Source organism: Elephas maximus, chromosome 9 (genome assembly GCF_024166365.1).
Source record: "Elephas maximus indicus isolate mEleMax1 chromosome 9, mEleMax1 primary haplotype, whole genome shotgun sequence".
Lineage (NCBI taxonomy): Eukaryota > Metazoa > Chordata > Mammalia > Proboscidea > Elephantidae > Elephas > Elephas maximus.
The window spans coordinates 2,326,239-2,353,852 of record NC_064827.1 but is presented as its reverse complement, the minus strand read 5'-3'; the positions used below and the strand labels follow the sequence as shown (position 1 = coordinate 2,353,852).

Here is a 27,614-nt window from a genome sequence, read left to right as displayed (position 1 = left end):
CAGCGCGCCCCCGACGGCAGTGGCGGCGGGAGCGAGGCGACCGCTTAGGCCGTGTCTGGTGACGGGCGGCCGGCCGACGGGAGCCGGGGCGGGGCGGTGGCGGCGGCCAAGAAAGAGCGCGCCGCCGGCCTGGCCCCGCCCCGCCCCGCCCCGCCCGCCCCGGTGACCTTCACGGCCTGGGCGGCGGGCGTAGGCCCCTGAGGCGGCGGCGGCGCGATGTTCGTGCAGGAGGAGAAGATCTTCGCGGGCAAGGTGCTGCGGCTGCACATCTGCGCGGCCGACGGCGCCGAGTGGCTGGAGGAGGCGGCCGAGGACACCTCAGTGGAGAAGCTCAAGGAGCGCTGCCTGAAGCACGTAAGCCGGGCCCCGACCCCCGCGACCCCAGCCGTGACCCACAGCGACCCCCGGCCGTGCCCCGACCCCCGCGACCCCCGGCCGTGCCCCGACCCCCGCGACCCGGCCGTGACCCACAGCGCCCCCCGGCCGTGCCCCACAGCGACCCCCAGCCGTGCCCCGCAGCGACCCCCGGCCGTGCCCCGCAGTGTCCCCTCTGCCGGCCGGGCTGCAGCGTCCGGCCGCTTTCCTCGCCCCACAAACCCATACTTTCTAGACGGTCGTTTCCGAGCTCGGGAAGCACTTTCCCAGTGGCAGGCACACCCCACATCCCGGGATTAGGTGCAGATCGGGAAACTGAGGCTCGGAGAGGCCCACGTACAGCGGGCAGCGGGCCCTCCTGGGCTCCCAGCGGCGCCCTTACTTGCTGCGGTGGAGGCTGGTGGCCTTCTCGTTGGCTTCCCCGCCAGCCGGGGGTAACGCTGAAGCGGGAAGGGAACCGTGGCAGAGAGGCCCCTCGGTGCGCGCAGAGCCTGCTGCCTGGAGCTCTCCCTCGGGTGGCCTGGGCTGTGCTAGCCTCTGGCCACTGGTGCCTCTGCCTGCAGCCCCTGAAAATAGCGCCCTGCCCACACGCCGGCGCGCTGGGGCTCTCCTGGCCCCTTTCAATCCATCGAGTTGCTTAAGTCTAGGAAAGGGGGCCCCCTTTTTGAAGTTTACTCACAGTGACGTAGTCATTGTATAGTTAGCTGGTTAAGTGACGAATTTTTGAAACTAGTTCTCGAAGGCTTTTGCATTGCTATTAGGCCGGCACTGTACGTGCTCGCTGGGGAAGAAAGATGGAGTGGTTTCCTCAGCAGGATTCAGGTCACCTACCGAGCCTGCAGGTTTCTAACGGGGACTCCACGGGGTGAATTATGCATCTGCGTGTGTGCGAAGTTGGTGTGGCGAAGATAAAGCAGTGGTTTGTCTCCAAGTGCAAGCGCGTGTTCGGCATCACGGTGACAACCCACCACAGAGAGTCCTTTTTGAATTTCCTATTGTGGTGAATGTATATACGACACGACATCTGTCAGCGTGTCCTTCGCTCCGTACGCAGGTCAGTGCGTTGATTCCATTAGTCTTGTGCAGCCACCACCCGTGGCCGTTGCCAAGCTCTCCGTCACCGTTGGCGTATACTCAGGGCTTCCACCAAGAGTTCTTTGGAGTCAGGTTCATGAATTGGTTTTGTCATTGTGAGGCAGGCCAGAACACTCTGCTTTCATGATCAAGCCCCCTTCTGGAATACTCCAAGGGGGCTCCAGGCTCACGTGCTCAAGGAGCAGGTAGGTTTTGGCCGCTTTCTTGTTTTTTTTTTTCCCCCCGGCCCAGTCAGTGTGGCTTAGGCTTCTAGAAGGCCACCAAAACATTGCTAAGGCAGAAGGTTGGGGATTCTCTGGGCATTCAGGCCTGTCAGAGCCAGGGGTTACTGGTTGTCTAGTTGTGTATGTTTTTAAAAACCTCACTGACGTGCTGTGTCCTCCCCCACCTAGGACTTCAGGGATAGGGTTTGCATCCACACGCCCAGGGCCAGGATCACGGCGGGTCCCTGCAAAGAATGGAAGTACATTGTCAGTTCATAACTGTTGACCCTGGATGGGCCCGAGAAACCCACCTGCTGAGTAAGGCAGGAGTAAAGTTGGTGTGGCGTGTCGCCTAACTCACTAATGGCCCAGATTTCCGTGACCATTGTAATGTTGTTGTATGAAGGGGAACAGGACATGAGCAAGACCTGACCAATCCGCAGATGCTTGCTGGCGAGCCTCAGGAGCGCTCGGGGCAGCCAGCGCGGTAGGGGCTGCTGCTGCGGTCAGCGCTGAGATGCGTTGTCTGGGACTGTTTTGGGAATTACCCTACTCTAAGTTGAAGTTGTATTCCATTCTGCAGTCTCTCCAGGTGTGCAGGCTCTGGCCAGCAGGCGAGTTTGACAGCAGAAGAGCTGACCTGAGTTACTAAGCACAGAGCTGAGCCACCAGAAAGCATTCCCACCTCCACGCCCATCCCGTTCTGCAGGCGGAGCTGCTCTTCCCAGCCGCAGTCAGACGCATTAGTTCGAAAGGGAGAACTCCCACGTGGTGTGTGTGAATGCCACCTGAGGGTGGCGCTGCTGCAGGCAGTGAGGCCCCTCTCCTGTGTCTGTATCTGTCGCGTCAGGCCTTCCCAGGTGCCCCTTGTGCATGCTTCAGCTGGCTTTATTTTCCTCTTGCTCTTTCCCCTCCACTTTGCAGGGGGGAGGGTGTGGGTTTTTTTTGTTGTTGTTCTCCCCCCACAGTACTCCTGGGAGTGTATTATAGTAAAGAGATGGCTAGTCTTGTAGCTCTTAAATGAATTGCCTTGCCCTTTTTATTTTTTCCCAGTTGGGATCACTTGGTGGTCTCTAGCTTCCCACGTGGAGAGGGGGAGGGGGCCGAGTGAGTCATCCTGTGTCATAGGTGGTCCAGGATTTTCAGAGAATTACCACTGTAATGGCACACACTCTTCTGAGTGTAGCAGACATTCGTGAAATTGCCAGAACGTCACGTGGCACTTGCTAGTCCCTTTCCGTTTCCTCCATCCCATGGAGGTGAATCTTCAAAAGACGTATTAGGTGTAAGCAGACTCCAGGTTACTGCTCCTGCGGGGAGGTGGGACTCCCTGGCCGTGGCCGGGGTGGTGTTGAGGCTTGTCCGCAGCTGCCGCATCCTAGTTTCCTGGAAGCTTCTGCTGAGAACAAAGCACGGTGAGACCACGGTGCCCCCATTTGGCTCCTGGTGCTGTTTACACTCGGCCGAGGACTTTCTCTTCAGGAGCCAATTTGGGGATCATTTGGGAAATTGCATCACAGGCTGGGTTCTGAACTTGACGGATGAGCTAGCCCGCTACAGGTGTTGGAATTATGGGGACACGCACCCAGCATTTCTGGGAGCAGAGCCATTGTTGGATTCAGGGCCCAGGGCAGTTCTCTGCCCTGTCACAAATGGTGAAGTGGCGTTCCACGACCTGGTCTACCCGGTGTCGTCTTGGGCCTTGTTGGTTTTGCTTGAATGTATGCCTACCCCTGAAGCCTTCGTGATCCTTTTTCCCTGTTTTCAACCTTAGGTTACTGGAGATTATAGTTATTGTTTGTCATGGATTAAATTGTGTACCCCCCCAAAATGTGTGACAACTTGGCTAAGCCATAATCTCAGTATTGTGTGGTTGTCTTCTATTTTGTTTTGTGATCTGATATAATTGTCCTATGTGATATAAATCCTAATCTCTGTGGTTAATGAGGTAGGATTAGGTTATGTTTGTTACATTAATCAGGCAGGATTAAGGTGGGATACAGTGCCCTTACTCAGGAGGAAGCCCTGATCCATGTAAAGGGAGTTTCCCTGGGGTGTGGCCTGTATCACCTTTTATCTTACAAGAGATAAAAGAAGTGAGCAGGGAGAAGAGGGCCCTGACTACCACCAGAAAAGGCAAGCCAGGAGCAGTGAGCAGGGAGAAAGGGGTCCTGAATACTACCAAGAAAGAAGAGCCAGGAGCAGAGCATGTCCTTTGGACCTGGGGGTCCCTGCACTGAGTACCTCCTAGACCCAGGGGAAGATTGATGCCAAGACACATAGAGATCTCCAAGGAACACTGCACCCACAGATGTTGAAAGGAGACAAGGACTTTCCCCCAGAGCTGACAGAGAGAGAAAGCCTTCCCCTAGAGCTGGCACCCTGAATTTAGACTTCTAGACTGTGAGAGGATAAATTTCTGTTCGTTAAAGCCATCCACTTGTGGTGTTCTGTTACAGCAGTATCGGACACCTGAGACAGTCTCAAAGCCCCAGTGTTCAGAGGTAGAGCGTCTTCCTGGGTGTCTCTCCTGCTGAGAGGACTGCAGTGGTATGTGTGCTGGTTTCCTCGGGCCTTGGTGACGGCAGGGGGAAGGTGGTGGTGGGCTCCCAGGGGGTCTGTGCCGAGCCCTGAGACGTAGCCTGTTCCACCCAAGGCAGGACTGGGGACTGCCCTGGGCCTAGGGTCACATCCCAGGATGCTGCTGCAGTCCGCTCGGTCCAGGATGTACCCCCCGCTCAGGTGCTGAGTCAGGTAACAAGTATTAGCACCCAGTGAGCAGTTTCACCCAGCTGTTTTCCTTATCTTCAGAAAACCAGAATCTAACCTCAGGCAATCAGTAACAGCAAGGAAATAGCTATTTCCCTGTTCTGCGTTTTGAAGCTTTTTTGCTAAAGCTTAAATTGTTACAAAAAATTAAACCCGATAGTTTTTTCAGCTCGTACTCCCTCTCAGAAGTGTCTGTGGAATGTTTTTTGGCATATACAAGTGCAGATTCTGGCTGGGGGAGGGGGCTGCAGTTGACTCAGTGGCCCCGTCGTTTGGGGTCATAGGATATCCCTGGCAGGTTTCTCTCCTTGTGGTCTCTGCACAGTTTCATTCTGCCTTGTGGTCATCTTGCAGAAACTTAGTTCCTGAACTTGGGTTACAGTTTGTCCAGTGTGTGTCTCATAACCCCTGTTGTCTCACCTGTCCACCTGAGGAGAAGACTTGGCGGCCATTTGATTGTGGCACTGCAGCCACCAGGTGAGGTACCTCATCAGTGCTCGGGTGCAGTGCCCAGTTTGTGTGTGTACCCCATGAGCCAAGAAGTGAACACGCACCCGCAGGTGTGTATGCATTTACACACTGCCTCTGTGGCCACCTGTCTGAATAGACTGCAGTGTGAAGTATTTATAAAATTCAGGTTCAGAGTGGGATGAGGGGTGGGAGCAGAAGCCCAGCAGCCTCTTCTGGCCATGGACTCTCAGCCCCAGGCAGGGATTTTGCAGACTGCCCTTGCCAGCAGCGGCTTTCCTAACTGCCGATGTGCAGAGAAAGGGGTGCTCTTCCTGTGTGTGACCCAGTGTATTCTCCCACCCTCGCCAGTGAGGCCCTGGGCCTGGGACCAGCTGTGGTTAGTGCTGTTGAGAGACTGGTGGCCAGGCCTGTGCAAGGTGCTGGGGTCAGTGCCAGGGAGAGGAGGGCTGCCTTGGGTAGTGATCAGAGTGGCTTCCCGCTGACCAGCCCAGTGCCTCAGCTCCTGAGGGAGCTTCTTGGTGCCAGAGTCCCAGTGACTTACTGCTTCCCAGCCTACTGACATTGCCCCAGTCTGGAGCTGCTGCCACGGCAGGCCAGTGACCAGTCCCTGGTGCCTGGCCACTCAGTGAACTGGGTGGTGGTGGTGTGTGTGGCCATGCTGCACAAAGGAGGACATCGAAGCAGACTGGTGGTGCTCAGGATGAGCCCAGCGCACAGGCAGGGATGGCACGGTCGCTGTCTGTACCGTCATGGTGCCGTCCACATCTGCGAGGTCTACGCAGAATGGTGTCCGCACAGGGCGTTCATAGAACTCTTGTCCAAACGAAAGGAACTGACCAGGCGCGGTGATGTCTGCTCAGGAGCTGTGGACGGCTGTGAGGACCTGGCTGAAACCAGTGTCCTCTGCCAGCCAGCTACCAGGGCTCTGTTGTAGATATGCATTGCCGCTATAACAAATACCACAAGTGGATGGCTTTAAGACATTCAAGTTTATTTTCTCACAGTGTAGCAGGTTAGAACTCTGAATTCAGGGCACCATCTCTAGGGGAAGGCTGTCTCTCTCTGTCGGCTCTGGAGGAAGGTCCTTGTCTCTGAGCTTCTGCTCCTAGGCAGTCTTCATGTGGCTTAGCACCTCTCTTCCCCCATCTCCGCTTGCTCACTTGGCTTGTTTAATCTCTTTTATGTCTCAAAAGTGAATGACTCAAGACATATCCTATGCTAATCCTGCCTCACTAACATAACGAAGACTGCCCATTCCCAAATTATAACCACAGGCACAGAGGTTAGGATTTACAACATGTATTTTGGGGGAACCTAATTCAATCCATAACAGACTCTTATTTGGAGGGGATCTCACAAGCCGTCTGCTCTTGGCTCCTCTCCAGAGTTTGAAGTCAGTGGCATTGAGCTGGACTCTGTTCCCAGGCCATCTGTGAGCTCCTGTCAGGGTAGGGTGGGGGAGGCGTGGTAGCTGTAGTATGTGTGTGGAGGGGGGGATGTGCCCCTAGTTTGGTTGTGCAGCTCCGTGCTGCCCTCCACATGTGTGGAGACTTTGGTGCCTGCGCCCCCACTGCTCTTCCCCTCCCCTCCCCTGGTACCACGGGCTCCTGGGCCCTGGTGAGTGAGACGCGGGGCCCCTTGCGGAACTGTCTGTAGCTGCAGCTGTTTCTCAGTGCCGTTCCCGGGACTTTGCTGGGGTTTCAGTGGCCTGGTTCCAGTCTCCTGCTCTCTGCTGACTAACCGGCCTTCTTTCCTGGCTCTCTCTGTCTTCCCTTCGTGTCTGCAGAAGAAAGAGAAACGCGTGCACGAGTCAGATTACCAGGAAACAGTGGACGTGCTGTTTTTATCTAAAGATTACTTTGCAGACCTTTTCCAGATGGAGGAAGTGATTCGTGCTGCCACTAATTATCAGTGGGTATTGCAATCAAAGCCGTGAACCGATTTCAGGAGTACCTGCAGCTGATGGGGGGCCATCGGGTCGGGCGTTAGGCTTTCTGCTGGCTTCCACCACTGAGACAGGAGCTCTTTGGTTTAATCTATGCTTTAATTTCTCAGAGAAAAAACTGGTGAATTCCTGCTGTGGCTTGAGATGTCAGGTACTATATCATGAGTATTACAATTTGTTTATTTTTTATTTTGAAATATGTTTATGTGATTTCTTTCCCTAGTGTGCACATGGGAACCTAGAAGACCCCAAGAGTGTAACGCATCATAAGTTAATACATGCTGCTTCAGAGAGGGTGCTGAACGATGCCAAAACTATCTTAGAAGAGAATGTTCAAGATAAAGGTAAGGACACTTCACGGCCCAGCTTGGTTGGCACCTGTGAGGTGGTGACTTGACAGGTGAAGCCCCCTCAACGCTAGGTCAGCGTCCTGAGTGGACTTGAGCAAGGAAACCAGATCAACTGAGAGTGTTTTATTTTTCCTTTATTAAAAAAGAAAGTTTGCATTATGGAAAGTTTGTGAAAAGCGGCAGAAACCACAACTGAACAGACAGCCGACTTCAGAGAAGCTGAACGCAAACTTAATTCTGTTTCAGGGCAAAGGCAGGGGCCCCGGAGCTTCTGGAGGTTTTGTTTTTAGGTTGGTTGTGTCGTGACTGTGGTGGTTTTGGACGGCATCGTCAGACGTCCTCACAGTCCACTTCATGGCTTCCGGTTGTGTGTCTGCAGGGCACGCGGGGAGAAGCCTCAGCACTCTGTCTTCTTCGAGGGATGATTTGAATTCTGGGGTCCCTTTAAGTCATCTGTCGCGACACTGCTACAGGTGTGAACAGACTTCCCTTGAACACGCTCAACCAGGCTCAAAACCGGTGGCGGGAGATGACCGCCAGTGCCATGGTGGTTCAGTGGGGAGGTCCTGCCTTCCGTGGGGGAGACCAGTCGGTGCACCTCCACCTGTCAGGGGAGGCTTGCGTGTTGCTGTGCTGCTGAACAGGTTTCAGCAGTGCTTTCAGACTAAGCCGGACTGGGAAGAAAGGCCTGGCAATCTGCTTCCAGAAATCAGCCAGCAAAAACCCTAGGAGTCACCATGGTCCAGGGCACAGCCTATCATGGGGATGGCGTAGGACCAGCCAGCATTTCATTTTGTTGTGCGTGGGGTCACCTTGAGTTGGGGGCCGACACGAACACGTGGACTAACCAGTCTCAAGATTTCCAGCTCTGAGGTTCACGACCAAACTGCCAGCCTCACAGACTTCCAAGCTGAGCCCACTAAAATGATGCCACTTTTGAGACTGTCCCCCCCGTCTGCACAGTTGTCAGGGCTGCACCCTGTGTGCCTTCTGGTCATGTCGCCCACAGCCTGGCTCTTGTCAGGCCTGGGAACCTTACTCTGGACATGCTCCAGGGGCATGAGTTCAGGACTGTAGAAGAGGGGCCACGGGGAACCCCACCTTTTGTTCCCGGTCATTTCTCATCCTTATTGCTGTTTCATGGATGTGAAGCCTCAGCCAGCTTGGTAGATGTAACTTATTTTTTGTAGATGTCTTACTGCTGATAAAAAAGCGGGCCCCAGCTCCACTTCCGAAGATGGCCGATGTCTCTGAGGAAGAAAAGGTGAGTTCCCAAATGTGGAATTGGAGATCTTTATTGGTAAAAGTCTCCTACTTCTGAGACTTTTAATGTTTTACTTTTTAAGGAGCATTCTGTACTCCAGTTGTTCCCAGACCCACCATACATAGTTTTTGAATGGCAACCTGGCTACAGTCGACGTGGCTGCAAGGAGTTTTCTGTCATGGCTGGGCCTGTTTAGGTGACACTGCTCCTGGGCCCCCATCATGTGGCCAGCGCACAGTCACACCAGGTTCTGGGTACCGCACAGAGGAGAGCCAGCGCACTCTGAAGTCTGGGTTTCATGCCTTCAGCTGCCGTCAGACCCCCCTGGGGATTTGCCTGTCCCCCCCCGGCCCCGGCTCGGCTGGTATCTAAATCACTCTGACAGGAGGTTGTCCTGAGAGCACCAAGCCCACCACACAGAGCAGGAGCATGAGTGCGAGGGGAGGGGAGGCCCCACGTCGCCCTGGCCCACACTTGGCGACAAGCACCAGCTCACACTCACCGAGTGGCTCGAGCAGCAGTGTTCCCTGTGTCGTCTGCTCCCAGGATGAGGGGGTGTCCCTTGGGGTTTGCCTAGTGGCTTGACTTATATAATCTGCATCTTGCCTTTAATTTAGTTACCTTAGTGGTGCAGTGGTTAAGCGCTCGGCTGCTAACTGAAAGCTCAGTGGTTCGAAGCCCCCCGCCACTCTGTGAGAGAAAGATGTGGCAGCCTGCTTCCATAAACCCTGTGGGCAGTTCCACTCTGTAACGAGGGGTCACTGTGAGTCAGAATCGACCCTACAGCAACAGGTTTTGTTTTGTTTTGTGTAGGGTAGCTGGGTAGTTTGTTGTTTAGTAACTGGCCTAAAAGCTCGTTCTTTATTAAGCTTCGTTTACGAAGCTCACGCGCACAGTGTAAGATGTGGCGTGGTCTCTCTCTGAACCAGACCACATGTTCGTGAAGCCCGTGGTCACAGGGTAAGGCACGTGTGGGCAAATGCAGTCCCTCTGCTCTGAGCAAGCCCTGCTCCATGTGCCCAGGTAGAAAGAAGCGCTCTTGTAAAAGGACGTGTATGTTAATTTAACAGCTCCTTCTTTACTGGTCTCAAGAGGGCGGTTTCTTACTCCTGCTTTGAAGCTCTAGGGAGAAAGTTCACCCCAGAGAAAGAAGATCAAACTCTCGGGGCTGGGCCCTTGGGCTGGATCGCAGGATGAGCTATTTTAGGGTCTCATCTGGGACAAGTGAGGCAGGCGTGCCTCTGGGTTTCAGTTGCCATATCTGCAGCCACACCGGGCCACAGCTCGGGCGTGCACGCGGGCACACCACCCCACCCACCCCAATCTCCAGAAGCAGATCTGGGCCTGCCTTCCCAGCCCCGAGTCAGGCGGTTTCCGAGAAGTGCGGTTTCCGAGAAGTGCCCGGAGCAGGGGTGGGGATAGGCAATTCTCAGATTACAGTGTGACCACTGGTATTCAGACTTAAAGGCCAGCGGCCTGCCACTTCCTGGAGTTGGGACAGGACAGAACACAGGGGAGCCAACGCGGTGCACCTGCGTTTCCTCTTCACATGTCTGCAGAGTGGAACGTTTACGTGTGGTCTGCAGCAGAATTGTCAAGCATCAGTTCACGTGTGGATGGCTTTCTTGGTTTTTAAATCAAAATAGCACATGTATTTACATTGAACAGTCGAACGGTGCTACAGGTCTTCTAACGACCCTTATCGTCCTGTTCTCCCTGAGGCTCACTCCCTGAAGGCACCATTTGTCTGTAGCTCCTAACTGTCTCTTCAGCTGGCCGGGTTTCTGCTTTGTGTGCGGGTGTCGCTGTTGGTTGAATTAAAGCTTGAGATTCTGTTGCCTTCTTATTCTTGATGTGGAGGTAGCTCTCTGACTTCTCCGCAGTCTTCCCTCCCTCTGTCCTTTCAAATTTGAGAGGTCCTAATGTTGGCTAAAGAAGGATTCAGCGTCTCTGTTAGAATCGTTATGTACGTCTGCTTGCTGCTGTGAGCAGCGCATTGAGATGACCTATTCTTCACTACCGATGCTGTCGAATCAGTTCCGACTCAGCGACCCTATAGGACAGAGTAGGACTGCCCCATACGGTTTCCAAGGAGCAGTGGGGGGGGGGGGCAATTTGAACTGCCGACCTTTTGGTTAGCAGCTAAATGCCTAACAACTGGAAGTGACTCGATGGCAACGGACTTATTTCTTATTATGGAGCCTTGGTGACACGGTGCTTAAGAGTTCAGCAGCTAACCAAAAGAGTGGCAGCTTGAATTCACCAGCCGCTCCTTTGAAACCCTTTGGGGCAGTTCTGCTCTGTCCTAGAGGGCCACTATGAGTTGGAATTGACTCCATGGCAACAATTTTTTTTTTTTGGTTAGTCTTTATTATGTAGCCTTGTTTTCTTCTGGAGTTAATAATTGCCTCAGTGTTTTGTTGCTTAGCTTTCTATACGCTTATCACAAAAGTTTCCCCAAATTTCCAAATTCTTCCATAGAGTTGATAAGCCCCTCAGAAAATGTCACACATCAGGTTACCTGCAAACTCCTTTCTTCTTGGAGATGTCTCTCCGGGCCCCTCCTCCCCCCATGGCAGCTGCCTTCCCGCCTACCGCACAGCCTGCGTTTTCCTGCTTCTCCCGTGTTGGCGTCCTCTAAGTCTGTTCACTTTCTGTGGCTTCCTGACAAATTGCCACAAACGTATCAGTTTGAAACAACACTCATTTCTCAGCTCGTGGTTCTGTAGGTCAGAAGTCCAGGTGGGCTCGCCTGATTTCTCTGGTCAGGGTCTCGAGGGCTTTTCTCTGGAGGAAGGGTTGTTCCCAGCCCAGTGCAGGCCCATGCGTGGTGTCCTGCGGCCACAGCCGTGGTCCCCAGGGACGGTGCCTGCTCTCTACCTCCACTTGTCACTGCACGCTGTTCCCGGTGTCAGGCGGGAGAGAGGGTGGCCTGTGTGTCACGTCCAGCCGTCTGCATGTAAGGGGCCCCCCGCTCACGATGGGGGCATAGCTCCAGCTCCCGGCTAGAGATTGGGTTTGCCACCGCGTGTAGAGAAGAGGCTTCTCGAGCGAGAGCTCTTGTTTGTCACGCCGTGGACCTGCCTTGGAATGCGCCTGTGTGACTTCTGACTTCCCCACCCCTTTTCACGCAGATGAAACAAGACCAGACAGCCCCAGACAGAGATGCTATATTCCAGGCAACAGCTGACCTGCCCTCCCACAACATGGACCGGGCCGTGGTGCAGACCAGCGTGCGAGATGTGAGTGGTCCACCTGAGGGCGCTGTCCCTCTGTCAGCGCGGCCACTGTGGCCGGGGCCCCGCAAGGGCACTGAAGAGTGCTTGTTAGCCGGGCGAGGGCATACAGGAATGCTACTGCTTCTGTAACTCTTCTGTAAATGTAAAATCATTTCAAAGTAAAAAGTTTTTGAAGGCAAGAATGAAAAGGTCGACACTGTGGGGACCTTGCCAGTGTTTTGGTAGAAACTGTCGTTTGTGTAGAAATCCGAAGTCTCCCATTACTTTGGGATGGCATGTTCTCAGTTAGAGGGAAACTGCTCCAGGTGCTCCCTGGGCTGGCCCAGAGTGACAGGCTGGCAGTGTCATAGAGGCCGAGGGCTGGCCTTTGCCTGTCTCTGAGTCTGGCCTCATCTAAGAGCAGGGTTAGGAGCCCCCGCTCTCCCTTGGATCTCTGAAACATTCTGCAGAGGCTGTCCCTCCTTGGCTGTGTGTGTCGGGCTCCAGTGTTTTTGCCCAGTGTGTTGTCACACTGCGTGCAGAATGGACTTCACTTGGTGGCCCGTGGCTTGTGTGGGAGACAGGAGAGCTATTTGATCCCCCTTCTCCGTCCACAGAGCCAGGAGCCCATCCGTGAAAGGGTTTCTTCTCGTTGAGAAGATGGGTTTGTTACAGAAGGCTGAGTAGGTCTGTGTGGTCCGTCAGATTAGAGGCGGGGTCTGTTTCTCCAGCGAAGCCAGAGGAGAGGTCTCGGCTTCCTCAGCAGCTACTGGCCAGCCATTTCCTCCTTGAGCAAAGGGCCGTGGGTCACACTGCTCCTGGGATTGTTAGCAGGCTGCCCAGTCCCCTTGGTGGGCCACAGCACCCTATGTGCATAGCCCCCCGCCCCCCAGTTATCTTGTAGGAGTACAAGACCATGTCGAGGAAGGCCGTATACAAACGATTGATCCCAGCGCATAGAGTTAGCGCCGAGCCCTGGGTGGGCTTTCTCTGTGGTGTTTAGCTAAGGCCTCTGGGAGGCCAGGCACCCAGGCCACGTCCACAGGTGCCTGTGCTGATAGAACCTTCCGGCCGCCTGGTCTGTGCCCCGCCCCAGAGAGATACGTTTGGTCACTCCTCCCTACTGTCGCCCTCTTCCTCAGTGGAGCCAGACTTTCAGGAACAAAAGGGCAATGTAATGCCATAGAGTTCTGGGTCAGGAGGGTGGGTCACACAGTTTGTTGGGCACCTAGAGGAATTACCTCCTACTTGCTTTTTCTTTCCCTGCAGTTCCAGACAGAACTCCGGAAAATATTGGTATCTCTCATCGAGGTGGCTCAGAAATTGCTTGCACTGAACCCTGATGCCGTTGAATTATTTAAGAAGGCAAATGGTATGTGCAGACCTCAGGCCGACGGCTGGGCTGTATGCTCAGGCCCCACTGATCCAGCCCTATAGACCCTGTGAGTCCCCATGGCCCTCAGCATGGGAGCTGGGCAGGAAGAACCCTTTCTTTTCTACATTTGGGTGACGCAGGTTCATGAACTGCGTATCCCATCATTCCTTGTCTATGCTAGTGAGAGCTGATGGCTGCATCTCCGCTTTCAGAAGTTTAAGAGAACTGTCAGGAGCAGGGCGGCCGGCCCGGGGAACTCAGAGCACCTCACGGAGCTGGCGTGGCACTGCCCAGTCCCCACGAGCTGTTTGTCTCTTGCCCACAGCCATGCTGGACGAGGATGAGGAGGAGCGAGTAGATGAAGCCGCCCTGCGGCAGCTGACAGAAATGGGCTTTCCAGAGACCAGAGCCGTAAAGGCCCTGCGGCTGAACCAGTACGTCCCGGCTCCCTCCCTGCACCAGTGGCCACCGGTCTCTCCACTCCTGGGGGGGCCGCCCTAGCTCCAACTGACTCAGTTCTGGTAGGAGTGGGGTTTAAGGAGGGCCCTTCAGCACGTGCACAGGTTAGCTGCCCTCGACATCTCGGGGTTTTGAGAGTTTAAACGTCGCTGAGTGGGAGGTGATGCTCTGATATGGCTCTGAGTTCCCTCACAGCTGTCGTTTTGTAGGAACCCAAGTTTAAACCTGTGCGTAGCAGGGACGTCCACCACAGGGACCGCTTTTCTGTCCCGTATTCAAGGCACGTGTCCTGTTACCTTTAACAGTTTTCTTTAGCAGCACGTGTGTAGGTCCTTTGTATGATCGTATACAGTGCCCTGTGGCGAATCGTTTGTTTAGATCTATAGTAGCCCCGGGGGCCACACTCTTCCCCGGGTTAGGACCCTGTTCGCTTTGACCCCAAGCTTACTGTGAACCTCACATGTTCAAGTCCCTGTGCTTAGCCAGTGAATGGCTGTCTCTGTTCTGGCCTGGGTGTGGGGTAGTTTGAGTCAGGGCCAGTGCTTCAGATATACCTGTTTTAATCCTTAAATGATTTGAAGAGTCTGACTGTGCGCTGTCACCGGCTAACGCTAGAAAGGATGTTAAACAGAAGCATCTTTGTGGGGCATGCACAGGAATCGCGAGGCACCCCCTCACCAGCCTGGGGTGCTGGAAAGAGTCTCTTGTTGCTTTGCAGCATGTCAGTGACACAGGCCATGGAGTGGCTCATCGAGCACGCAGAGGACCCCACCATAGACACACCTCTACCAGGCCAGGCCTCACCAGGCACCTCGGAGGCCACCGCCACCTCCACCGAGGCACCCACTGGGACGAGTGAGGGAGAAGAGGAGGTCAGAGACGAGCTAACGGAGGTCTTCAAGAAGATTCGAAGGAAAAGGGAATTCCGGGCAGATGCGCGGGTATGTGTTTTCGGAGTTCTGGCGTGGAGTTGCTGTTTTCCCCTTGAGGCTGCGCTGTGCAGGTGAAGTCCGAGCCACATGGCTGACCACAGGCCTGAGTCGGCCACCATTCTGGCCAAGGCTGGATGGATGAGGGCTTACAGATAGGCCTGGAGGCCTCCTGGGATTCTTAAGTTATACTCACGTGAACCCGGGTGACTGTAATTCCCTGTAAGTGGTTTGTGGGCACGTCTGTCATCTCTGGTGCCCTTTGAGCTGTGGCCCCTCTCGGGCTGGATGAGGGCAGAGACTAGAGCGTCTCTCGCTGCTTCAGTCACCCTGAATGGGGAGAGAGACCACTGCCCGGGCATTGACCCTTTCACTGTGGTGTCTGCAGGGTCTAAAAACCTGGGGTCTGGTTTCCTCTGTGGTATAGCTGGCCAGTTGAGGTTAGTGTGCATTTCCACACCCCTTGTCATTGTTACCACATTGCTGATGTTTTCACATCTCTCCGTTCTTTCTTTGGAGTCCCTGGGTAGTGTAAACAGCCAAGCGCTCAGCTACTAATCGAAAGATTGGAGGTTCAGAGCTACCCGGAGGCACCTCAGAAGGAAGGCCTCATGGCCTACTTTTGAAAAATCAGCCACCAAAAACCACGGAGCGCAGTTCTGCTCTGGTACACGTGGGGTCACCGTGAGTCGGGATCGACTCCACGGTGACTGACTGTGGCTATTCCTTCTGTACCGAATTGTTCTTCTACTAGGGTCTCAGTTCCTTCCTTTATATACGGAATGGTCCTAAACGTGCTTATATTTTCTTTCAGATTACAGGTCTCTTAGCTCAAGGCTTCAGGGCTCGGATCAGGCGTGGTCTCCCGACTCTCACTGTGCCGTAGATGGTTTTCCCAGGGTTTAAGACGTCCCGCTGTGAGTTCAGCGGTGGGCACCCACATGGCCCAGGGTGTCCCCGGGTGACGCTGAGTGCATCTCGGTGGGGCTCCTGGGCTGCCTGCGGAGACAGGGCCTGAGCTGGGACACTCTGTTCTGGCCTGTCCTTGTTCAGACCTTTTGCAGGTCCCGGCCGTACTCGAGGGTGTCGGTCCTGACCTCCCTCCTGTGGGCCCAAGGTCCACCTTCTGTCTACGTGGGGCGTCGGAGCCCCTGCCCCCAGGGCAGCCCTCTCTCTGCACGTGTGCTGATGGGCTAGCTTTCTGTCCCTGCTTTGCTCTTGTCCCCTCAGCATCTCCCTGTCCGGTGAGCTCAGCTCTGCACTTGGAGGTGTTCTCGTATTGGACTCAGCTGGTCGAGGTGTGGCGGCGAGTTTGTCTCCTTACCTTAGTCTTCCATGTTTTGGGAGCCAAGCCTGGGTCTGGTTTGGGTCCCATGTTAGGGTGGGGCGGCATCCCTGGGTGGGTCTGACCCTCCGCAGCCTGGTCTGCGCTTGTTGCCCTGGCCCTGCACATTTCCTTAGGTGCCGGACCTGCGTTTTGTGTTTTTATTGTCCTCTTAACCGTGTGTCATTCTCACCGCTCTTCACATGGTCGTTTTCCTAAGATACTTTTCTGTTACCGTTCTTTCCCTTTCCTTTTCTGTTTTAGAAACATTCCACAGACTTTCTTTTCTTGTAACAGTTGTAGTAGAGAATGCCAGGGTTTGAAGGGCTTATCAGATGTGGCTTCTGTAGCAGGCGTGACATCAGCAGCAGTCCAACAGGATCAGAGTGTTCGCTGTGTCACAGGAGAGACTGGTGGGGAGCACAGCGTGGACTGAGCCCAGGTGGCCTTTCCAGCCCTTGTGCAGCCTGCCCTCTCTTGCCATGGGCAGAGGCAGAGGAAGCTTGTGGCCTAGAGGTGCAGGAGCCTCTCCCAGGCGCTGACTGTTACAGCCCTACCGCCACAGAGCGGAAGGAAGGGCAGGGAGCTTCTTCCCAGGGAGAACCTCTGGGAAGCATTGGGGGTTCATTTTCTGGGCTAAGGCAGAAATGAGACAGAATGGCTTTCATTGAGACGAATGGAAAAAGCTGTCCTGTCCTTGGATATTGCAGGACCTTCCAGGCTGTCTTACGTTGTTCAGATAACACACTGCAGCACAGCCAGCTCTTCTGGCATTCGCTGACTGAGCTCCTGGGGTTAGGTTAGATGGGGCCCAGGAGAGCAAATGAGGCCCTGAGCAGAGAACACTGGCTCCAAACCAGCCACTGTATAATCTGGGTCCAGTTCAGCATCCCCCTAGTGGCCACCCCCGGGACATCTTTGAGACATGGACTGTCCTCACTGACACAGGGTGGAAGTGTGTCCCATAGCAGGTGTGGGGTTCGTGGGGCGTCTGAGTTACCTACACAGCCACTGACAGCTAAGGACCCGGCAGAACTTGCCAGTTAGCGGTGACGAGAAAGTCGAAACAGGAGCGGCTTCTGGGGACCTGAAGAGAATGATCTGAGCTTCAAGGGATTAAGAGAAGCCTTGAAAAACCGATGAAACCGTTAAATGTTTCTGCAGAACGGGCCATGAGGCGAAGTCTGTGAGGCGAACATATTTTTACCTTGTTATCGTGGTTTTGGTCCTGAAAGTGCATGTTCTTCCCCAGAACATCGATGGCTGTCCTTTGTTCACGCTAAGAACTAACATGTGTTTACAATTGGAGCTTAAGTTTTATTAAATATTTGATTTAAAAAAAATAATTTCAGTTTCTTTTTTTTTTTTAAAGATAAAATCAGAATAAAGCCCTCCCCCCCTTTTTTTTACAAATCACTGTGGTGTTTGGTCTGTTTAAGTTAGATTTATGTATGTGGCCTTTTCTTCAATGCTGCTTGTTCATGGATACCAAGGCCCTCAGGAATCTGTTTCCATGTGGTTGCTGAAGACATTTTTATCCAAAACTTCAGGGGACAGGCCTGAGAGGGTTGGAAGTGATCTGGCTGCCCATGTAGCAGCGTGGTCAGTGCACCTGTGGGCAGGGCCTTCACCCCCAACCTGGCTCCTGTGGAGCTGCCTCCTCGAATGTACCTTCTGCCTTCATGTGCTGCAGGCCAGGCCACAGCCGCACACCTCCTGGCCTCCGGAACAAGTGCGCAGAATGTTGAAAGCCCACACACGTTTCAGTAGAGCTGGAAGGAAACGTAGTTGTTTGTTTGTTTAATTGAACTTTAGAGAAGGTTTATGGAATGAACTAGTTTCTCATCAAACAGTTAGTACACACATTGTTGTATGACATGGGTTAACAACCCCAGGACATGTCAATACTCCCCCTTCTCAACCCTGGGTTTCCTATTACCAGCTTTCCTGTTCCCTCCTGCCTTCCAGTCCCTGCCCCTGTTTTGTTCCATGGGCCTGTTCAATCTTTGGCCTCATTACTGAGCTGAAAGGGTGTCCGGGGGCCATACTCTCAGGGTTTCTCCAGTCTCTGTCAGGCCAGCAAGTCTAATCTTTTTTTTGGAGTTAGAATTTTGTTCTACATTTTTCTCCAGCTCTGTCCAGGACCGTCTATTGTGATCCCTGTCAGGACAGTCAGTGGTGGTAGCCAGGCACCATCTCGTTGTACTTGTCTCAGTCTGGTGGAGGCCGTGGTAGAAGTGGTCCATTAGTCTTTTGGCCTAATCTTTCCCTTGTATCTTTAGTTTTCTTCATTCTTCCTTGCTCCCAAAGGGGTGAGACCAGTGGAGTATCCTAGATGGCTGCTCACAGGCTTTCAAGACCCCAAACACTACTCACCAAAGTAGAATGCAGAACATTTTCTTCATAAACTCTGTTATGCCAGATGAGCTAGATATTCCCCGAGACCATGGTCCCCACAGCCCTCAGCCCAGCAGTTTGGTCCCTCAGGGAGTTTGGATGTGTCTGGAGCTACCATGGCCTTGCCTTGTACAGGTTTTGCTGGCTTCCCCAGTGTTGTGTACTGTCTTACCCTTCACCAAAGTTACCATCTACCTTTTGTCTATTAAGTGTTTTTCCATCCCCACCCCTTCCCTCCCTCTTAACCATCAAATAGTGTTTCTTTCTTTATGGAATCCTTTTCATGAGTTTTTACAGTAGTGGTCTCGTACAACGTTTGTCCTTGTGTGATTGACTTATTTCACTCAGCGTAATGTCCTGTGCTAAGTTCCTTTTGTTTGTGGATTTCTTTTTCATTTCTTTTGTTTTTGTAGTTTTTGTTTTTATTGAGACTTTATGTTTTTCTTCTTTATTTTGATGAGTAAGTTTGTTAACTCTTTTTGTGGTTTCCTTGAAGTTTACCCCTATCTTCCTAGGTTTGAACCAGTTTATTATTGATATCGCCCTTGCCTTCCTTTTCATTAAAGAGTTCTATACCTATACTGTTTATTGCCTCTTTTATTGTTCTGACATTGTTGTCATTTATAGATTAACCTCTCTGGTTCCCTGTTCCAATTGCTTTGGTTTGGGATAGTCCCTGAGAGTTCATTTCCTAGGTTGGTATCTGGTGGGTACAATTTTGTTTCCTAGATTCAGGCTGTGGTCTGACGTTGTTTGTTCTCAGACCGAAGGACTCCCTTTAATAATTCTTGTTAGTTTGGTTTGGTTTTTATATATTCTCTTAATTTCTGATTATTTGGAAATGTCCTAATTTCATCATCGTAATTAAATGAACGTTTTACAGGGTATATTATTCTTGGTTGGCAGTGTTTTTTTTCAGGATTTTATATGTGTCATCCCATTGCCTTCTTGCCTGCATGGTTTCTGCTGAATAATCAGAGTTTAGTCTTGTTGTTTCTCCTCTGTACGTGACTTTTTTTTTTTCTCAAGCCACTCAGGATTTTGTCTTTGGTTTTAGCGAGTGCGATTATGATATGCTTTGGTGTTTTTCTTTTGGGGTCTATCCTATATGGGGCTTGTTGAGCTTCTTGGATCGTCAGGTTTTCATCATGATGTTAGGGAAGTTTTCTGTCAGCAGTTCTTCAATGATCCTCTCTGTGTTTTCCGTTTTCTCTCCCTGTTCTGGAACTCCGATCACTCACAAATTTTTGCTATTGATTGTATCCCACATAATTTCCAGGGTTTCTTCATTTTTCTTCCTTCTTTTTTTCTGATTTTTCCTCAAACAGAGTTGTATCCAAGTATTTGTCTTCAATTTCGTTGATGCTCTCTTCCATCGTTTCAAACCTGCTCCTTAGCCCTTCTACGATACTGTCATTTTCTGAAATCTTATTGTTTATCTTTTGGATTTGTAATTGTTTTTGGATGATTTCTAGTTGTGAATTTATTTTGGCATTTTGTTCCTGTATTACTTTCCTGAATTGTTGTATTTTTTTGTCTGTATTTTGCATGAATTTGCCTGCCTTTTCCAAAAATTTATCTGTTTTTTCCTCATTTTTGTCTGCTTTTTGCTTCAACTCTTGGATTGCTCTGAATATTAGAGATTTGAATTCCCTGTCAGGTAGTTCTAGTGCCTTAACTTCTACTGGAAAGTCATCTGGTGTTTTATTTTGGATACTTACTGGACCCATCCTGTCTTGTTTTTTTAATATGTTTTGATATTATCTGCTGTCTTCAGGACATTCAGTAGTTATGTCTTTGTTTCTTGATTGTAGGTTTGTTTTTTCCTGCCTTTTTGTTATATTTGGTTATGTCTGAGCAGGCAGGCTGTGTGTTCTTTGTTTGCTCATCTGTAGTCACACTACTTTCCACCTTCTTGTCCAATGGGCAGGGCCAGTCACTCAGCTATGATACAGCAGGGGAGGTCCAGCTGAAGGGGAGGGGCTGGGATGGGTTGTTTGTGGCACATACTAGGGCCAACGGGGAGCCAGGAATCAGTGCTGGGCAGGTTCCAGTAGGCCTTCCCTGTGCTGCTTGGGGGTGTAATGTTCAGGGCATGGTGCAGGAAGGAGGGGTGAGGTTGTGATATGTGGAGCTAATAGGGGTGTGGGAAAGAGGAGAGAGAGGAGAGAAAAACAGGAGCCAAAAAGCAAAGAAAGAAAGAAAAAAGTGCTAAGGGAGCTTGCTATTGGACTGGAGAGATGAGAAGCCGAGAAATGGAGAAAAGCAGAAAGGGAAAAGAAAGAAAAAAAAAACTAGGTAAGAATTTGGAAAAGAGAAAAAGAAAAGAGTCCCAGGGTCCCACCAGTGGAGCTGCTAAGACTACGGAAGTGGCTACCAGGCTGCGCAGTATAGCCTGGCTAGAGGGGGTATAGATAGATGTCACATAGCACCAGGTATTCAGGAGACAGGAAAAGAAGGTACGTGTAGAGAGACGAGAACTGAGAAATGAAGACAGACAGAAAGGGAAAAAGAGAGAGGAAAGAAAGAAAGGGGCGGGGAGAAGAGGAGAGAAGCGGAGAAAGAAGAAAAAAAGAAATGCTCCCAAGGATCCCACCTACGAGGCTCTGCAGATTGGGGGAGTGGCTCCTAAGCTGTGCAGTGCAGCCCGGCTAGAAGGGGGTCCCAAGCTGCAAAAAGAAAAAAACAAACAGAACAAAGTAAAACAAATCAAAACAAGGAAAAAAAGCCTCAGGGCGCCCACCAGCATGGTGTCGCAGGCCGGGGGAGTGGTTCCCCAGTTGACCACGGCTTCACAGCCTTTCAAGAAGGAAAGATGGTGCACTGAGCTAGGTGTTCTGGAGGAAGGAGGGGGAGGTGGTAGGAGCCACAGAAGAAACCAAAAGAGACAGAAAGAACAAATACCAGCTCGGGTGCCCGGCCAGTGTGGGCAGGGTGAATCCAAGCAGCCTGAGGCCAAAGCAGTTGCCTGCTGGCCAGGAGACTGCAGCTGGCAGGAAGCAGAGGAGGCCAAGGGTGGGGTGGGAGGCTAGGAAGCCATATGTGGCTTTTTACAGTGTGCTCTGTCGTCTGCTGGGAACTTGGTGAGGCTGCTTTCCCGTATTCCCTGTCTGCTGATCTCAGACTTGGGTGGGGCAAATCCAAGTGGCAGGGACGCTGTACTTCTTCCCAGCTGACTGAGCCACTGTAGCCAGCTAAGAAGCTTGGAGGTAGAGCAGCGGGAAGAATGGGAGTGGGAAAGCGTGTATCACTGGTTACCAGGTGTTCTGTCTTCTGCTGGGAGTTCCTCAAAGCTGCTTTCCTGTGCTCCCTGTCTGCCCATCCCCAGCTGGCGTCCAAGACGGCGGATCCGTGCTATGTTAGCTGATGGGGCCCTCCACATGTATCTCTCCTCACTCTCCATCCTCTGCCAGTTTCTTATTCCATTCAGTGCTTGGCTGAGATCGATCTCTTTTCATTTGGCATTTCAGGTTCCAGGAATAACATTTGTCCCTGTTTCGCTTAGTTTTTCGAGTCCTTGGTGTGGAGGGATGGCATGGTGCTTCTGTCTATGGCGCCACATTGGCTGGAAGTCAGGAAACATAATCTTGAGGCAGAAAATCCAGTGATGTTATGTTAAAATGCCTTTCGCTAAGATGCTGTAATGAGAAGCAGCTCAACCCCATACCAGATGCCTGACTGGTGAGGTTTGCCACCTGGCTTCCTGAGCGTGGCCCTGAATGGGGTGTGTGGTTCTGCTTTAGGCCGTTGTTTCCCTGATGGAGATGGGGTTTGATGAGAAGGAGGTGATCGACGCTCTCCGAGTGAACAACAACCAGCAGAATGCGGCCGTGAGTACGCGGCCCTGGTCGGAGTCCCGTCACAAGTGCCTGCACGCCTGGCGGCTTTCATGTGCATTCGGCTCTTCTGCTTGTGAAGCAGCACAGGAGGGTGGAGGGCTCAAATAGTCAAAATCCTAAAAATGCGTTATTTGGCTGAGAGAGTTCTGGGCTCTCTCTTCCTAAAACAGCATACGTCCCGTGTTCATGTGTGCGTGTGTGGTTTCTTTCTGTGTGCTTGCTGGCTCCTGTTCTCCAAGCACACACTGGCCTCTAAGGGGCAGTCTGCTGGGCTGGACTTGGCAGTGGGCTTGCTGTGCCACCTGCTCGATGACTCAGCTGGCTCAGCTCTAGCTGCTGGGTCTGTCCTGATGACTCCGTCCTGCCCGGGGCCGCTCCGCAGGGACAGGCCTGTGGGTGTCTGGGACTGTTGCCGGCTCTCCTTGCGCCGTGGGGCTGGAGAAGTCGTACTGCCTTTGAATGGCGGTGCCAGGGCTGCTGAGGATGCCAGCTCAGACATTCACGTCACCTGAGCCTGGGCCTGGGTGTGTTTTTACGTGGCCATCTCTCACGCTAGAAGAAGTCCTGGAGACCCGGGGAGTGAATGGAAAGGCTGGGGCCGGTGGCGGGCAGTGTGATGTTCGCGGTGTGTCCCGGGAAGGAACTCACTGCCACTCTGACGTTCTCGCCTTTGCAGTGTGAGTGGCTGCTGGGAGACCGGAAGCCCTCCCCTGAGGAGCTGGACAAGGGCATGGACCCCGATAGCCCCCTCTTCCAAGCCATCCTGGACAACCCTGTGGTGCAGTTGGGCCTGACCAACCCTAAGACACTACTAGGTACGTGCGTGTCCTCCACACGGCTCAGGGCGGGCCCGTGGCTAGCTGGTTCCTGACCTTGACAGGCAGGTGGAGTGCGTGCTGGTGACACTGTGTGCGGGGAGTCTCCCCCGTACAGCTCGGTGTGCTTCAGTGTTGTGCCTGCCTAAGCCACTGTGGGGCCCTGGCATCAGGGCACAGGCTCACCTGTCCGAGGGGAACATGGGGTTAGACTTTTACGCTTGTGTTTGTATCGGACTTCTTGGCCATTTGTTTGTTTTTATTGTGAGGTACGCATGCAGCAGTGTTTCAAGCACGAACTCTCCGTTTCCCAGTCTCCCCAGCCTCTGGGTGGTTGTCGGGCGCCGTCAGGTCGGTGCTGACTCGTGGTGGCCCCGTGTGACGGCAGGACTGCTCCAGAGGGCTTTCTAGGGTGTGATCTTCATGGCAGCAGATCCCAGGTCTTTCTCCCTTGGAGCCACTGCACGGGTTCGAACTACCAACCTTTAGGTCAGCAGCCGAGCTCCTAACCGTCGCACCACCAGGACTCTGCAGCCCCTGGTGACCACTAATAACCTCATCTCTGTCTCTGCAGTTGTAGATGTTTCATGTAAGTGAGACTCACAGTGTTCGTCCTCTCACGGCTGACCGACTTCACTCAGCATCACGTTTTCTGAGTTCATCCGTGTCGTAGGATGCGTCAGGACTTCGTTTCTCCTCACGGCGGAGTATGCCATTGCAGGCCACATTTTGGTTATCCATTCACCTGTTGGTGGGCATTTCAGCTGTTTCACCTTTTGGTTGTTGTGGATAGTGCTGCAGGGAACGTTGGTGTACAGCTTTCCGTGTGCATTCGTGCCTTCATTTCTGGGTATATACCCGGTAGCGGAATTGCTGGCTCATGCAGTAGTTCTATGATTAACTTTTTTTCCACAGTGGATGAGAGTTCCACTTTCTCTACGACCGTGCCAGCACCTGTTGTTTTGATCACTGTCATTCTAATGGGGCAAGGTAGCTCTGTGATTTTATATGACCGCAGTGCGGTGAGTTACTTCATGTGGCCCTTTTCGCCATGCGTGGTCTTCTGACTCCCGCACGCTGATTGGGTGGGGCAATGTAAATACTGTGTTTGTGGCTCGCTAAAGGGATTGGACAGCCTGCTAACTGTGCAAATAACGCACATGGTACTCTTGGGGGGGTGGGACCCTAACGAGGGATTGGTCGGTTTAACAAGGGCCTGCAGTGAGTGTGCTGACCCACGGAGTGAGAGAGCTGAGCGGCTTTGGGCAGGAGGCTTGCTGGCAGAGTGGGGTGCTGCTGGGCACTTACTGGTATAGCTAAGGAGCTTTACAACACCTGACCGAGTTGGGCAGAGGCCTAGGGGCCAGGGCCAAAAAGAGGCCTGCCTGCGGGCACAGCTGAGGGAAAGCTGTCCTGATCAAAGAACTGCACCCTGAGTCATTCCTGATCCTAAATTGTAACCTGTTGCTTCCTAATAAACCCCACAACTGTGGGTGCGGTCTGTGAGTTCTGCGTGGCCACTGCAGTGAATTAGCAAACCCAGCAGAGACACAGAGAGTGCTGCGGGGGCAACGGCTGGTGTCCGAGCTGGTAGAGAAGGTCGGAGAGAGGAGGTGCGTCTTACCTCTGCCTCGTGGGAATCAGCCTTGGGCTGATGCTGACGGTGACTCCCTGCCCTTCTGAAGTTCGAGGAGGTCCGATGCCGTGACGCCATCTTTACAGGGACATATTTGAGATGTCGAAGTTAAGACATGCAGAAAGAGAGTCCCTCTTCAGATGAACAGTTGTCCGTGGTGTCCCATGTAGCACCTTTTTGTATCTTCTGGTTCAATCCTTCCATCCTTCGGAGTTCATTTCGGCGTTTGTTGGGAGGAAATGGGATCAGGGTCCCAGCGCTGTTTGGGGGCCATCCTTTCTTGTCTCCTGGGTCTGTGGTGCCACCCTTCCATTCTGTTTCATTCTCATATGACCAAGTTGTGTTTTGGCTTCTCTTTCGGGCTTTTTTTTTTTTTTTACATTTTAGGTGAAAGTTTATAGACCAAATTAGTTTCCCATTTGATAATTTATACACGAATTGTTTTGTAACATTCATTGCAGTCCCCGCAATGTTTTAGCACCCTCCCGCTTTCCACCCCGGGTTCCCCATTTCCATTCGTCTGATTTTTTTCTTGCCTGCTCACCTTTGCTTTTGGGCAGGCAATGCCCATTTGGTCTTGTATACTTGGTTGTTCCAAGAAGCACGTTCCTCACAGGTGTTATTGTTTTATAGGCCATTGCTTTGAGTCAATTCCAACTCATAGCGACCCTATACGACAGAGTAGGACTGCCCCATAGGGTTTCCAAGGGACGGCTAGTGGATTTGAACTGTCCGTCTTTTGGTCAGCAGCCAAGCTCTTAACCAATGACCCATCAGGGCTCCTTGTTTTATAGACCTATCTAATAGTTGGCTGAAAGGTGAACTTCAGGAATGGCTTCAGTTCTGTGTTAGCAGGGTATCTGGGGGCCATAGTCTCAGGGTTTCTCCAGTCTCTGTCAGATCAGTAAGCCTGGTCTCTTTTTGAATTTGAATTTTGTTCTACATTTTTCTTCTGTTCTGTCTGGGACCTTCTGTTGTTATCCCTCTCAGAGTGGTCAGTGGTGGTAATCTTTCTGGCTTCCTAAGCTGGTTTCAGAGGGTTTTAATGAGAACAATTCCAGGGGACTGTTAGGGCTGGGTGTTGTCACCCGTGAGCCCAGCTAAAGCCTGTTGTCACATGTGCACTGAGGCTGGTCTGGTCTTCTTCCACCCCGAGTAGCAGTGGATTCCTGTGCCACGTGCTGTCGCGAGGCCTGTGAACATGGTGCCACTTTCCTGACATGGTTCAATGTCTGCCCATGTGACAAGGCCCTGTGTAAGGCCGCGTCCCCTGCGTAAAGTAGCCGACCCCTGCACACGCCCTCCATGTTGCTGCGTGCGTGGGCGGCCCGGCTGCTTGGCCAGAAGGCACCTCTGCTTTCTGGGGAAATAGTTTTGTAGAGCTGTTTAGAAAATCAAAGTTATCATTTTGAATAAGTGCTTAGTTAAACTTTTAACGTGCTGGTTTTTAACCATCTCCCTGTGACTGAGCGTTTAGGTTTTTCCAGTCTGTCTTACAGCAGCACCTTTGCCCTGGTCATTCTGCACCTGGTGATTTTGTTGAGGGGACTGGAGATGCAATAGCTGGTCACAGGTCGTGGCTGTCAGGCTCCTGATTGCTGTTGCCAGGTCGCTTTTCAGAGTCTGTGGGCCAGCCAGTTACACCCGCCTCACCAGCTGGATGGGCGGCTCAGACATGGACAGCTGGGTGAATCTCAGGAGTGAAGACTGCCACGCATAAGTGGTTTCCGTGTGAGCCATGCACTCACAAAGCCGTAGGGAAGGCCGTCTGTGTCTACACTCACAAAGCCGTAGCGAAGGCGGGCTGTGTCTACACTCACAAAGCCGTAGCGAAGGCGGGCTGTGTCTACACTCACAAAGCCGTAGCGAAGGCCGTCTGTGTCTACACTCACAAAGCCGTAGCGAAGGCAGGCTGTGTCTACACTCACAAAGCCGTAGCGAAGGCGGGCTGTGTCTACACTCACAAAGCCGTAGGGAAGGCCGTCTGTGTCTACACTCACAAAGCCGTAGGGAAGGCCGTCTGTGTCTACACTCACAAAGCCGTAGGGAAGGCCGTCTGTGTCTACACTCACAAAGCCGTAGGGAAGGTGGTCTGTGTCTACACTCACAAAGCCGTAGGGAAGGTGGTCTGCGTCTATGCTTATAAAGCCGTAGGAAAAGGTGGTCCGAGTGCATGCACTCAGGAAGCTGTAGGGGAAGGTGGTCCGTGTGTGCGTTCATGGCCAAGTTTGAGGAGGGGAAGGTGGTCCACGTGTGTGTACATGTGTGGCTAAGTTCGAGGAGCGGAAGGTGGTCCACGTGTGTGTACATGTGTGGCTAAGTTCGAGGAGCGGAAGGTGGTCCACGTGTGTGTACATGTGTGGCTAAGTTCGAGGAGCGGAAGGTGGTCCACGTGTGTGTACATGTGTGGCTAAGTTCGAGGAGCGGAAGGTGGTCCACGTGGTGCGTGGCTAAGCTTGCAGAGCGGCTGCCACTTAGCCCGTCTTGCTCTGTCTCCCCACAGCATTTGAAGACATGCTCGAGAACCCACTCAACAGCACACAGTGGATGAACGACCCTGAAACAGGACCTGTCATGCTGCAGATCTCCAGGATCTTCCAGACCCTGAACCGCACGTAGTGCTGCCTAGCTGCTCCCTGCTGCAGTGGCCACCGGTGGAGGCTCAGAGCCGGCGCTTCTTCACCGCTTCCCCGGGCGAGAGGTCCTGGGGGGTTCACTGGTAACAGAAGAACCAAGGGCTGCAGAGACCCTTCAGCTCAGCTGAGGGTGCGTGCTGCGGGGAGAAGGGCCAGGAGGGAGGGGCTGCGGAAACCTCCCTCCCAGCCTTGTCTGGACTGCTCAAGGTGGCATCTGCTCCCAATTTTTAATCTTCCTGCTTAAAAACCTTCTATGATGGTAGTTTGTAAGTCTGCGTTTTTAGCATCTGACGGTGTTTACAAAAAGTGACCGATGTTTCACTAGGAAGTTGAATGTTCGCCCCTCTCCAGAGAGTGTTCCCCGCCGCCCCCGGAGGCTGCCTGAATCCAACCTTAGGAGTTTACATTAGCATCCACTTGTATGAAAGAAGGCATGTTTCAACTCAAAGTGTTCATATCAGACATACTAATTTAAGTAGAGTATTTCATAGGTGATTTTTCTTTAATAAACAAT

At 52.6% G+C, this 27,614-nt stretch overlaps 1 protein-coding gene across 1 annotated transcript; it reads left to right on the top strand.

Annotated features, from left to right (window-relative positions):
• Nucleotides 1–27,614, top strand: UBAC1 (UBA domain containing 1). Its single transcript, XM_049896026.1, has 10 exons — nucleotides 1–354; nucleotides 7,082–7,202; nucleotides 8,399–8,472; nucleotides 11,607–11,714; nucleotides 12,960–13,062; nucleotides 13,391–13,499; nucleotides 14,243–14,465; nucleotides 21,918–22,004; nucleotides 22,690–22,828; nucleotides 26,968–27,614. The coding sequence occupies exons 1-10, from the start codon at nucleotides 217–219 to the stop codon at nucleotides 27,081–27,083; spliced, it is 1,218 nt and encodes a 405-aa protein (XP_049751983.1). The 5' UTR covers nucleotides 1–216; the 3' UTR covers nucleotides 27,084–27,614.

Coding starts and splice junctions, on each gene's coding strand:
- UBAC1 (XM_049896026.1), top strand. CDS start 217: ATGTTCGTGCAGGAGGAGAAGATCTTCGCGGGCAAGGTGCTGCGGCTG. Junction 355..7,081: donor AGGAGCGCTGCCTGAAGCAC/GTAAGCCGGGCC, acceptor TTCTTTCCCTAG/TGTGCACATGGGAACCTAGA. Junction 7,203..8,398: donor AGAGAATGTTCAAGATAAAG/GTAAGGACACTT, acceptor TATTTTTTGTAG/ATGTCTTACTGCTGATAAAA.